The following is a 13,894-nucleotide window of genomic DNA, read 5'->3' as shown; positions in this document are numbered from 1 at the left end:
AAATGGGAAAGGCGGACGAAGACAAAAACGAAAAAGTGTCACAAAGGGAGAAAGCTGTAGGAGTGAGCTGCAGGGACAAGGAGTGGCTTCAAATGGATTAAAGAGGCCCGATATGGTTTTAGGATTACCTGCCTCAGTATTCCGTGTTCCCGCATTTGATTGCAGCAGCCGCGTGTTTAAGAGAAGGGGTCAGAGCACCGGCACGTTTTAATTTACAAATGAAGCACAGGGTACTCGTACCGGACAGCACCGGCCTATTTAAAGCACTGCTCGCGTACATCCCTTCCCGGGTATCCTGGCATGTGAGCGGTGTGTAGTATTTCAACAGACCAGCCCTAGACCGTGGACATAGTATACTCTGGCGAGTGGCGTAACTCCCGCCTCTGGACCTGGCGGAGTGCCTTTTCCGGTCCTAGCCGTGGCTACATGTCCTTTGATAAATACTTCAGGGCGTTCACTTTCAGCCATGGGTTTGGTCCCCAGGGTTACATCCACCCCTTTAAGTCGCTCGCACCTCCCGCCAGCCTTCTTTGCAGCTGCAATCCCGAAACTTGGGAGCTCCTCTATTGGCTTGTGTTGGGATATGTATTAACAAAGTGTTTTTTTGTTGTTTACAGTTATATATAGCGCGAACTCGACCCGGGGTTATTGGAGCGCTTTACATGGCACCAGTCACATTACTCAAGGTCACATTCGTTTTAGTAGGGGGGGGGATTAAGTGATTTGCCCAGAATCACAGGGTGTTGAGCCGACGCCGAGACTCGAAGCTGGCAGCTCGGGCCCTGAGGTCCGTGTCCTTGTGCCAGCAGAGGGCAGGCATGGAGCTGTGGAGGGAGGGCTGCACCACAGTGGCAGAGAGCTGTGTCAAAGTGTGAGATCTTAGGACCAGGGCCTGTAGGAAGGGTTCGGCCTACAGCTGGATCACTAGCCGGCCTCCCAGCATGCTGGTGCCCGGGTCCTGCCAGACACCGATGGCACGAGGTCACCCCTGCCCGCTCCAAGACCAACAGGTAGAGCCGGATGTGAGCCTGCAGGGAGAGGGCAGCTGGGCAGCAGTGGGTGGCACGCACGAGGGGTGGGGGCCCCGCTACACAGGGTCACACATTCTGTACCTCACCCCGGGGCCGCCCTGCAGCATCTCTCTGGGGGCCAGACTCGAAAGACACCAGTGTCCAGCTGGAACAGGACAGAACCCACCCCCGGTGGAATGATTCTGGTCTTTAGAAAACTCAAGAACTCTATTCACCAAAATGCCATTGTGCGACCTTTGACCCACCCTCTCCTGCCCTGATGACATCAGGCAGGGACATCACATGAACTTCCACCATGGTTACCCCACAGACAGTATGTCACATGACTAGTGACATCACCGGAAGCGACATCACAGACGTTAAAAACAAAATACACAAGTGCAACATTAATAGAAACAAAAGCAGTTATAAATGCAGACGCGAATATAGTTTACAATTAATGAGGTTGCTGCCCCTGTTGGCATGGGCTCAGACTTCTAACAAAAGTATTACAGCGAACAGAATCCTGAATTACAATGCGGCTGAATATTGTTGGCAAAGGTGACAGTTCTTACATTGCCTTTAGTATGTGAACTTTGCATAACTTTTCCTTCAGGTACATTTTCCAGCCAAAAAAATAGTTTCTTGGGTGAAAATCCTCACAAAATTCTTCTGAGACATGTCTTGCTTAAAGCAGATTTTTACATCTTCTCATCAGCAACGTCACTTTAAGGAGGTTTTTTTCACCCTCTATTCTTTAAAACTCTGGATACTTAGCGCAGTCCTGGGTTTCACCTGCCCCTGGTTAAGACTCCACACCCCTCCTCATCGCCAGTCCCCAGTAGCTGTGACAGACATCCGGGAGAGCCACCGCGCCCCAAACTTTCCCTAATTCCATCACCGGTCACCTGACCCTGGAGGCCGACCCCTGACCACATGAGGTCGCTGTTGCAAGGTGGGGAGAGTTCTCTGTGTCATGGGGGCGTCCTAACTCAGCCCCTTATTGGTGATTGGATTGACCTGGTCTATGTGCTACTGCTCTTCAGAAACTGTCCCCCTCAAACCACCCTCCTTACCACATCATTTCCATCTTCTTGCATGCAAAACTCCTGATTAAGCCGACATGACTGCCACTCCCCCGACAAGTAATGCTTGAAGTCTTGGTGCTAATTGTCCCGTTCCAGGAAAGAAGCATTTCCTTCACCTTGTTGCAGTCTGTGTTGGACTGTGTTACAGGTGAGATGTGGGCAGCAGGTACCACCGTCCTGTCCGCACTTAAACATTTGCACGCTTGCACAGTATTGAGCACTGAGTGAGGAGCCAAGTACCTTAAGGACCGGTCCTACAGAGTGGACAAGGAATATTCTCTGACGTTGGTGGCCAGCGGCTGGAGTTCTGCCTCTGGACTTGGGCTAGAGTGTCTCTTCCGGTCCTGGCGAGCGCCCGCTGCTCCTCTGAAGCTTGAGAACGTTGGCCTGGAGGTGCCCGTCGCGCGGGCCGGCGTTCGTTGCAGTGACCCCTCTTTATTCAGCAAAGTGTAGCGGACCAGCCAGATGTTGGGTGGTTTCTGCACATAGACCTTGGTGGGCTTGTAATATTTAACATAGACCCAGCACATCCAGATGAGGAGAACCAAGATCTCCACCAGAAGGACCAGGAGGCAAATCAGATACAAGATGAGATGCAGGAAGCAGCAGTATTTCGCCACGTAGGCGGCGAGGGTCCCTAGTTGTTTGTCATGACTCCCAACCACCGAGAAGACATCAATGGTGTCCAGGAAACCAGTGGTGAAGCCAGTTGGCTTCATGGTGCTCATGTGGACTGTTGCTTCCTCATAAGTAGAAGCTGTTTGAGTGAAGCTTGTGTGTTGTTGGGTGGTGGGTCTCGTTTTTCTCTGGGTGGTGGTGGTGATTGAGGTGGTGGTTGGCCTCACGGGTCTGTGCGTGGCTGTCTGTATCATTATTTTAATGGTAGTTGAGAATGCAGTTGTCAGTTGTGTCAATTTCTCAGTAGTAGTTGGGAGTGCTGTAGTTGGCTTTGTCGTAGTGGTATATGGGATTGCAGTGGTCGGTTCTGTGGTTGTTATAAGCCGCATGGTCTGTTCAGTCAGTCTCTTTGTTGTGATGGTAGTGCTTGATGTGGTCACTTGATCTGTTGATATGAGCACAGTGGTTGTTCTGGATGTGGTGGTTGGTTCTGTCGGTGCAGTCGTGGGCACTGGTCGTCTCTCAGTAGTTGTGGGAAGCACAGTGGTAGGTTGCGTTGTGATCACAGTAGTGGTTGGGAGATCAGTGGTAGGTTCTTCCTGGTGTACAACTTCACCATCTACGGCTTTTCTGCAGTGATCGGTAGAGAAGTCTATGACCGGTGTTCCCTTCAGCTTGCGAGGGGACGAGCATTTCACACTTTCCGGTTCATTCTCTGTGCGGGTCCCATTCATGATGTAAATATTAAAAGAATTTTCTGTAACCCACTTTTGAAAATTCTCCAAGGCACAGTTGCAGTTCCAAGGATTGTTATGCAGGTAAACATAATTCAAGGCGTCCAAGCCTTCAAAGAACTGGTCTGGGAGCTCGGTCAGGCGGTTCCCGGACAGGTAGAGCTTGTCTAACGCCTGTAGGCTACTCACCAGGTGCCTTGGGAGGCTCCTCAGCTGGTTGTAAGACAGGTCAAGGGTCTCCAGGGCATGCAGGTCCTCGAAAACCTGGTCAGAAAGGAAGGCAATTTGGTTCCACTTGAAGTCTATCTCCTTGAGTTTGGCCAAGCCCCGGAAGCCATCGTCTGGAACCTCTGTAATTGAATTGTGAGCCAGCAGGATCTGGGTCAACTTCTTAAATCCAGTGAGGTTGGGGAGTTTAGTGAGAGAATTATTCGAAAGGTTCAGCTCCTCCAGCGGGAGCGGGTAACTGGTGTCCAGCTGGGTCAGCTCATTGTTTGAGAGGTCCAGCTTGGCGAGCCCTGGGAATCCTGCGAAGGAGCTGGTAGAGATGGATCGCAGATTATTGAAGCGTAGAAGTAGTGTCTCAGTACCCTTGGGGATGGAGGACACCGGGACGTCGGAGAGGCTCTGTTGGCTGCAGTTGGTTTCACTCTTTCCATGCTCGTTTGTGTCGGTCCTGCACAGGTCCTTCACCTCTACAACTCCGATCATGGCAGAAGCAAGGAGGAAGAGATGGAACATATTCCACTGGTGGGGAGCCATGTTCTAGAAGTACGAAAAACAAGAAATGAGATATCATTGATTCGTTCTGTCAGTGGATATTCATCCCTGACTCGCGCCCTGGACACTTCATATGATTTGAAACCAACATTTGGCCATCTCCATGAGAAGTAATTACTCAAGGAGCCACGGTTGGTGAGACCCTACTAATTGTATTTGTCATTGTATTTATATACTGCTTACTACCCCTTTTGAGGCGTCCAAGTGCAAGTAGCACGCTGCTCAGGAAACCAAAAGGATTAGTGTTGGATTAGTAGTATGAGTTAGAGTGGTGGACATGTGAGTCTGTAGGTTGGATTGAACCGGATAAAGGAGGGTTAGAAGAGGGAAGAATCTAGAAAGTGTTAATTGGGAGAACATAGTAGTAAGATTAGGTTTGGGATGAGCCAGGAGGGATGGCGTAGAGAAGAGTCTAGAAAGTGTTATTTTGGAGATCATAGTAGTAAGAGGAGGTTTGGGATGAGTCAAAGGATGGATACATGAAGGGAGAGTTCAGAAAGGGTTGTTTGGGAGATCATAGTAGTAAAATTAGTTTTGATCCAAGGAGGGATAGAAGAGGGAAGAGTCTAGAAGGTGTTATTTTATAGAAGTAGAAGTAGAGTCCTGTTTGGGATGAGTCAGAGAGTGGAGATTTAGGGTAGATTGAGAGAGGTATAGGGTGCGAGTGATTTTTTTTGGGGTGTATGCTGAGGGTGCCCCGTTCTTGTGTGAGTTAATGGGCTGGTTAAAGGTCTCAGACATGGGAAAAGGTTTGGTGGGACTTCACAGAAGAAAGCTTGCAGGTTTGGGAGCATGGAGCTGCTCAGGACTGCAAAGCAGCATAAAACAAATCACAGACTGGGCTCACTGCTCATCCACAGAAAAGGCTGACCACAGAGCCATCCATTGTTGTCGTTCTGGACCTTAGCGGTTATTGACTCCATCACAATTTACGAAGTGGTGGAAACTACGCAATCAATAGGATTGGGTTCTGATTAGGACCCTTCTCCCCATTGCAAAGTTTTGTCCAATGCTACCCTTTTTAGTGCGCATTTAAGTAAGCTTTTCAACTTGTCTCTCCATACTGCCGACTTCCTGGCCGCTTGGAAACAAGTATCTCGCCCTAGTCAGAAAACCATCCACTGGCCTTTTCAACCTGTCCAATTCTCAACCTATTTCCTTAGTCCCCTTTCCAGCCAAAATGTTTGAAAAACATGTAAACGCCCGTCTAACGTCATATAATTTTATGGATCCTTCACAGTCCGGTTTTAGGGCCGCTCACAGTACTGAAACCACCCTGTTGGCAGCAACTGACGATACTAGGTTAAATCTGGTCAGTGACCCTCATCCTACTTGACCTCTCTGCAGCTTTTGATGCAGTGTCACATGCAATATCAGTCAAAAGCCTGCGTGAGATTGGCATATACTGGAAGGCGCTTCAGGGCTTCCAGGCCTTCCTCTCTGGGACATCCCAGTCCATCCACCTCTCTCTGCTCAAATATCACTCAGTATCCTCTCCTTACGGAGTCCTTCAAAGTCTTCCCCATGTAATAAAGTACCCTCTTTCTTGGCATGTTTACCCCCTTTTTCTGCCTGATTTCAGTGTGCTCGACTGTGTTCACTGGGATCCTGCTAACCAGGACCCCAGTGATTATGCTCTTTCTCCCAAAACTCTGTATTTAACCCACAGTTGGAACACTGGTGCCCCCTTAGAAGTCCCAAGTATATGGTACCTAGGTACCCAGGGCATTGGGGGTTCTAGGGGATCCCTATGGGGCTGCAGCTTATATTTTGCCACACATAGGGAGCCCATGCAAAGGGTTCTGCAGGACTGCCATTGCAACCTGCGTGAAAAGGTGCAAGCACCCTTTCACTGCCATTCTTCACTACACCAGGCCACTTATAAGTCACCGCTAAGGTAAGCCTTCTGGCACTGAGGGCAGGGTGCAAAGTACCTGTGTGTGTGAGGGCACCCCTGCACTAGCAGAGGTGCCCACACAAACTCCAGGGCCATTTTCCCAAACTTTGTGAGTGCGGAACGACATTTTAGGCGCGTACTGGACATAGATCACTACCTATGTCCTGCTTCATGTTTGGGATCAAACATGTTGGAATCATACCCCAAGGCTTTCACGAGCATTGGTTGTATGATTCCATGCAATCTGGGGGCTCCTTAGAGGTCCCCCAGTATTGCCAATTCAGCTTTCTGAGGGTTTCCAGGCAGCCCAAGCTGCTGCCATCTCCTAGACAGTTTTCTGCCCTCCTGTTGCTTGAAAAGCTTGAGCCCAGGAAGGCAGAACAAAGGATTTCCTTTGGGAGAGGGGTGTTACACCCTCTGCCTTTGGAAATAGGTGTTACAGGCTTGGGAAAGGGTGGCCTCCCCAAGCCACTGGAAATGCTTTTGAAGGGCACATTTGGTGCTCTCCTTGCATAAACCTGTTCATACCGGTTCAGGGACATCCAGTCCCTGCTCTGGTGCGAAACTGGACAAAGGAAAGGGGAGTGACAACTCCCCTGTCCATCATCACCCCAGAGGTGGGGCTCAGAGCTCCTCCAGAGGGTCCCTGAGTTTTGCCATCTTGGATTCAAGGTTGAGACGTCAGAGCCCCCTCCTGATAGATGGTCACTCATCTAGGTAACAATCCCTCTTTCAGGGCTATTTAGGGTCTCCTTTGGGTGGTTTCTCAAATTCGGATTGCAAGACTCCAGCAGGAATCCTATGCATCCTCCACTATGACTTCTCACTGAAGAAACTGCATCTGGACTCTTCAGGACCCCGGAAGCTGCAACAAAGAAGCAAGATGCCTTCTGCAACTTTATAACTCCGGCTCCTTCTAGCAACTGCAACATTAGCCAGGTTGTGCAACCTCAGAGGACAGCCCGTCCTCAGACACCATCTGAAAAACAAAGGATTCTCCCTTGGGATGAAGGAGTCACTCCCCTGCTTCTGCAGGCACCAATTGCGACGACGACCAGCTGCATGGATCCCCTCTTCTGCTGAAGTGCATGGATCCTGCATCACGGGTGGTGGACTGAAGTGGTCCCAACGGTCCTCTCTTCCAACTGTCCAACATTGGTGGAGGTAAGCCCTTGCCTCCGCACGAAGACAGTATCCCCGTGCTCCACGTCTTTTGCAGCTGCCAAGGCTTGTTGGCATCCCTCCTCCAAAATCTTAATGCACCTTGAAGCTCCAGCCCCCAGCATTCTTTTCATGCAATGCACAGCTCCCTGAGTGGTTCTCTGGCGGCATGGGAGCCTTTTTTGTAGTGCTGCGTGGGCCTGTTCTGCAACTTTCATGTCCCCGTCCTGTGGGACTTCTGTGTGCGCTGCTTGGTCTTCTATGGGCTCTCTGTGTTGCTGAGGGCCCCCTCTGACTCCCCCTCCTGGGTAGAGTCCACCCGGTCCTTCCTGGTCCCTGGCTGTGCCACTTTCCACTAACTGTGAGCTTTGAGTGTGCCAAGGTTTGCTGGTGGACTCCAACAACGCAAACCCGACTGCTATCCTCCATCCGGTGTGGGACATCACCTGCACCCTCCAGGAACCAGACTCCATCTTCTTGGGTGCAGTGCTGACTCTCTTCCTCACCGGTGGTTCACCTTTTGCACCTTCATCCTGGTGGGTAGGGGCTCCTGCACTTTCTGCCTCCTCTGTGCTTCTTGGTCCCCATCTTCCACACGTCTTCTTGTCCAGGAATCCACTGTTGGTGTCTTGCAGTCTCTTCTGGGTTTTGCAGTATTCTTTACTGCTCTGTGTTTGTTCTGGGAAACTTACAGGGATTTACTCCTGTTTTTATGGTCGCTGGGGTGGTTTGTGGTACTTAGCTTTGGATATTCTTAGTATTCCCAGCTCCCCTCTACACACTACACTTGCCTAAGTGGGAGACCGACTTTCGTATTCCACTTTCTTAGAAAATGGTTTTTGCTCCCCAACCCAGGCCCATTTCGAACTATTGCGATTTTCACTAACTATTTTTATGCCTATTTCTGCATACTAGTGTATTTAATTTGTGTATTACTTACCTCCTAAGGGAGTCTAGTCTCTAAGGTAAAGTACCTTTATTTTAGTAACATGTGTTTTCTTTCATGTGTGTGAGTACTGAGTGTGACTTCAGTGGTATTGCATGAGCTTTGCATGTCTCCTAGATAAGCTACCTCTAGAGAGCTTAGCTTCTAGACTCTGACTAAACAACACTAATACGGGATAACTGGACCTGGTATAAGGTGTAAGTACCATAGGTACCCACTACACACCAGACCAGCCTCCTACACCCTAGCTCTACACTTTTTAAACATTTATATGTCCCCTCTTTCAGCCATTGTCAGAAGTTTGGTTTTGCATTGCGTCATATGCTGATGATACACAATTCATCTTTTCCATCGCTGATAATGTAGAAGTGACAAAGTGGACTGTTCGAATAATGTTGCCGTCTGGATGAAGGACAAAGCCTTAAGCTGAATGGCCATAAGAAAAAAGTCATTCTGCTTGACAGAGCTTTCCTCATATGGTCTGCCAATGGGTGGCCTAGTGAACTTGGCTCTACTCCCACTCCGCTCAGAGCCCCGAGGAACCTTGGCTTCATCGTAGCCAACACTTTATCCTTGAAGGAGCAGGCTACAGCAGTGTGCAGAGCCTGCCATGGAATCCTGCACAATGCTGTGCACATAGTTTAAGCGGCTCTCATTTCAATGTTGTAAAACCATCACTCCAGCTCCTATAACACCTCTGTTGGAACACAGAAATGCCTGATATGTGGGCACTGCCGATTGTCTCCTTAACTGACTGCAGACTACACAAAACACCACAGCTCGTAGGAAGTGCAGTGATGCTCCTACATCCCCATCTCTTCCCATGCTAAGAGCTCCTCATTGGCTCACGGCTTGCAAGCGCGCCATCTTCAGGCTTCGCCGTCACTCTCATAAGGCTCATGACTCTTCAGTCCAGTCTGTCTCTGCAAGAGAGTACCTTTCTGAAGGCCGACCAGAGCCCTCAGGTCGTCGACTCTGCTTGGCACAGACTCATCAAATCTAGCACGCCCGAGCACGGGGCCACTCTTTCTCCCATCTGGTGGCCCACCTCTGGAATACTCTCCCACTGTATCTTCTCACGACCTTCAGTTTTCCCTTGTTCAAGCAACTACTCACAACTTGGCTGTTGTAATGTCTCTGCTCTTTGCTAGGTGTACATATTGAGGCGTAGCTCCTCTGTTTTTGAGATGCTTAGCCCCAGGATACCCCTTCAGGGGCAAGTTTAGTGCTTTATAAATCTCACTAACATAACATCAGTTACCCATTGATTCCACGTTGGCTGGTAAATGAGGTGTCTGCGGTGCAGGGATTTTTACCACGCCAGATCCAAACATAGTTTGGAGCATTATCGAAAGAAGGACCACGTTGCACCAGGAGCCACTCGGTGCCAGGGCAATGCTTCTCTCCGATTGGAGGATCTCCTTCAGCCTGCAGCACTCAATAAATTATACACAGATGTTCTGCTGAGGTTTGAGGGATCTTCTGTTGATTGTGTGAGGGGTGTTCTGGTGATGGTTCGAGGGATGCTGGTGGTGATGGTGTGAGATGTCTTCTGTTGATGGTTTGAGATGTCTTCTGTTGATGGTGTGAGGAGTGTTCTGTTGATTGAGGGGTGCGCTGGTGAGGTTATGAGGGGTGTTCTGCCGATGATTTGAGGGGTGGTCTATTGATGGTTTGAGGGGTGTTCTGTTGGTGTCAGGGTTGTTCTGTTAGTTGTTTGAGAGGTGCATCGGTGAGGATTTGAGAGGTGCTCTGTTGATGGTTTGAGGGGTGTTCTGGTGAAGGTTTGAGGTTGTTCTGATGGTGGTTTGAGAGGTGTTCTGTTGATTTTTCATTTATCACCTAGTTGCGGTACCGTTCAGCATGTATCCCTCTAGTGGTTAGCTGATAAGCAGCACGCACTTTAAAATATTAAACAGCAGCCCGAGTTTATTGCACAAACCTCGTGCAGAGGCAGCACTGCAAGCTTCTCTCCCTGCATTTCTGAAATATGACGGGGAGCAGCACATGGAGGAGCAGGGCTAACCTTCCACAATGACTGCTTATGTAATACAAGCAAAGGATGGGCAAAGTCATCTCACACAGAACAAGTACAGCACACGCGGCAGTGGCTCTGGGGTCTTACAAGGACCAGGTACTGAATATCACCAGCAGCGGCAGCAGTGCAAGCTTCCCTCACACATGAGATGGTTGGTGAGCATTGGTGCAAAAGTCACACACACAGACCAGGTGCAGCACGGGCATCAGAAGCATAAGCTTCATTCACTTATTTGACACACAGCAAAAGACGTTTTATCTCACACATGGGACCTGTACGGTATTGAAATCAGCAGTGCAAACCTCACATAGTGCAGACATAACAGACAGCAGCAGTGCAAACCGTACTCGTACGTGGGTCGTGTGCAGCATAGACAGCTGTGGTGCAAGTCACACACAAAACAGGTTCAGCATTGCAACCTGCAGTGCAGACTTCACACCGACCAACCGTGCAAGCTTATGCCACACGAGGCATGTACAGCATAGTCAGTAGTTGTGCACTCATCACACACAAAAGAGGTGCAGCATTGGAAATGGCAGTACAAGTGCCAGACGTAGGGAGCAGATATAACACATACAGCGACAGTGCACTTTTCCCCCACAAATGCAAAACGTTGAGCATATACGGCAGTGGTGTAAACTTCACTCAAACACAAACCAGGTGCAGCATTGGAGACAACGGTGCAAGCTTCAAACACTCAGAAGAGATACAAGGGCAGGAGCAATGCAAGCTTCCCTCTCACATGAGACATGTACAGCATAGATAGCAGTTGTGCAAGCGTCACTCATGCAGAGACCACGTACAGAACAGGCAGCAGGAAAGCAAGGGCCCATCACACACTTCTAACCGCTACATTACAGGCAACAGAAGTGCACAAACACACTCAAACTAGGTGCAATATTGGAAGTGAAAGCAGTCACAAACAAAATAGATGTAGTGTGATAAGTGTGCAATGCAAGCTTCCTTTACACATAGAACAGGTATAGCACAGACAGTAGCTGTGCAAGCTTCCCTCACACAAGGAACGGGTACAGCACAGGAAGCGGCTGTGCAAGCTTCCCACACACACAAAACAGGCACAGCCCAGGTAGCAGCAGTGCAGGCTTCCTTCACACACAGAACAGGTACAGCCAGGCAGCAGCTGTGCAAGCTTCACTCATCCAAAGAACAGGTACCACACAGGCAGAAGTTGTGCAAGCTTCCTTCACATGTAGAACAGGTACAGTACAGGCATTAGCAGTGCAGGCTTTGCTTACACAGAACAGGTACAGCCCGGCAGCAGCTGTGCAAGCTTCCCTCACAAATAGAACAGGTACAGCCCAGCAGCAGCTGTGCAAGCTTCCCTCACATAGAACAGGCACAGCACAGGCACCAGCTGTGCAAGCTTCACTCACACACAGAACAGGCACACATATGCAACAGCAGTGCAAGCTTCCCTCACATAGAACCGGTACAGCACAGGCAGCAGTGGTGCAAGCTTTCCTCACGCACAGAACAGGTACAGCACAGGCAGCAGTGGTGCAAGCTTTCCTCGCACCGAACAGGTACAGCACAGGCAGCAGTGGTGCAAGCGTCCCTCACACACAGAACAAGTACAGCACATGAGACAGTGGTGAAAGCTTCACTCACATAGGACAGGTACTGCACAGGCAGCAGTGGTGCAAGCTTCCCTCACATAGAACAGGCACAGCAAAGGCAGCAGCTATGCAAGCTTCCCTCACACACAGAACAGGTACAGCACAGGAAGCAGCTGTCAAGCTTCCCTCACATACAGAACAGGTACAGCACAGGAGGCAGTGGTGCAAGCTTCCCTCACATAGAACAGGTAGAGCACAGGCAGCAGTGGTGCAAGCTTCCCTCACACAGAACAGATACAGCACAGGAGGCAGTGGTGCAAGCTTCCCTCAAACAGAACAGGTACAGCACAGGCAGCAGCTGTGCAAGCTTCCCTCACACACAGAACAGGTACAGCACAGGCAGCAGTGGTGCAAGCTTCCCTCACATAGAACAGGTACAGCACAGGCACCAGCTGTGCAAGCTTCCCTCACACAAAACAGGTACAGCACAGGCATTAGCTGTGCATGCTTCCCTCACACACACAACAGGTACAGCACAGGCAGCAGCCGTGCAAGCTTTTCTCACACATAGAACAGGTACAGTACAGGCAGCAGTGGTGCAAGCTTTCCTCACGCACAGAACAGGTACAGCACAGGCAGCAGTGGTGCAAGCTTCCCTCAAACAGAACAGGTACAGCACAGACAGCAGCTGTGCAAGCTTCCCTCACACACAGAACAGGTACAGCACAGGCAGCAGTGGTGCAAGTTTCCCTCACATAGAACAGGTACAGCACAGGCACCAGCTGTGCAAGCTTCCCTCACGCACACAACAGGTACAGCACAGGCAGCAGCTGTGCAAGCTTCCCTCACACACACAACAGGTACAGTACAGGCAGCAGCCGTGCAATCTTTTCTCACACATAGAACAGGTACAGTACAGGCAGCAGTGGTGCAAGCTTTCCTCATACACAGAACAGGCACAGCACAGGCAGCAGGGGTGCAAGCTTCCCTCACACACAGAACAGGTACTGCACAGGCAGCAGTGGTGCAAGCTTCCCTCACGCACAGAACAGGTACAGCCCAGGAGGCAGTGGTGCAGGCTTCCCTCACACAGAACATCTACAGCACAGGCAGCAGCTGTGCAAGCTTCCCTCACACACAGAACAGGTACAGCACAGGCAGCAGTGGTGCAGGCTTCCCTCACACACAGAACAGGTACAGCACAGGCAGCAGCTGTGCAGGCTTCCCTCACACACAGAACAGGTACAGCAGCAAGTAGCAGTGGAACTGAATCTTACCATTTAACGTCAAGCCTTAGTCTTCAAGGCACAAGACTGGCCTGCTGCAGTCTGAGGATCACACAGATCCGTCTGAAGTGCTTTTTGTGCCCAGAATGATGTACATCCAGCAGGGACCTCCAGCAGTCCAGGAATCTCACATACAAAAGTTGTTTCCTCTCGCCGAGTATGGCACACAAGAGAGGACTGGTCTCCAGTGCTCAGTGTAAATACAGTGTCATGTACAGGACTGGCCTCCACTTGTGCGTGCCATTAATATGTCACACAGAGGAGTGGCCTCCTACAGCCAAAGGATGTCACACAGGACTGTCCTTCAGTGCTCAGTGTCCTTAACTCGTAACAGAAAGGCAGCTTTCAGTGATCTGTATTACACGCAGGACTGGCCAGCCTAAAATGTTATGTGTCCTTAGCATGTCACATACAGGACTGATTTAAATGGTCCGTGCCAGGACTGGCTCCAATGCTCCGTGCCCTTAGCATGAAACAGAATTAATTCGAGTGGTCCCTGTCACATGCAGGACTGGCCTCCCATGCTCCGTGTCCTTAGCATGAAACAGAATTGATTTCAGTGGCCCTTGTCACATGCAGGACTGGCTCCAATGCTCCGTGTCCTTAGCATGTCACATACAGAACAGCTTTCAGTGGTCCACGTCACACGCAGGACTTGCCTCCAATACTCCCTGTCCTTCGCATAGCACATACAGGACTGGCCTCCAGCGCTCAGTGTCCTTAGCATGTGACAGCACTGGTTTCAGTGTTCCTTTCAGT

General features: G+C 50.1%; 1 protein-coding gene across 1 annotated transcript; it reads right to left on the bottom strand.

Moving 5' to 3' along the window:
• Positions 1–2,262: 2,262 nt before the first annotated feature.
• GP1BA (glycoprotein Ib platelet subunit alpha) lies at positions 2,263–13,257 on the bottom strand. The gene is made up of 2 exons (XM_069215669.1): positions 13,127–13,257; positions 2,263–4,215 (listed from the first exon to the last, which is right to left on the bottom strand). Exons 1-2 carry the CDS (start codon positions 13,127–13,129, stop codon positions 2,353–2,355), a joined length of 1,866 nt encoding a protein of 621 aa, XP_069071770.1. The 5' UTR covers positions 13,130–13,257; the 3' UTR covers positions 2,263–2,352.
• Between the last annotated feature and the right edge of the window lie 637 nt (positions 13,258–13,894).

The sequence above is a fragment of the Pleurodeles waltl genome, chromosome 12 (assembly GCF_031143425.1).
Source record: "Pleurodeles waltl isolate 20211129_DDA chromosome 12, aPleWal1.hap1.20221129, whole genome shotgun sequence".
Lineage (NCBI taxonomy): Eukaryota > Metazoa > Chordata > Amphibia > Caudata > Salamandridae > Pleurodeles > Pleurodeles waltl.
Note: the sequence above shows the minus strand (reverse complement) of the source record. Positions and strands in the feature narration are given on the sequence as shown.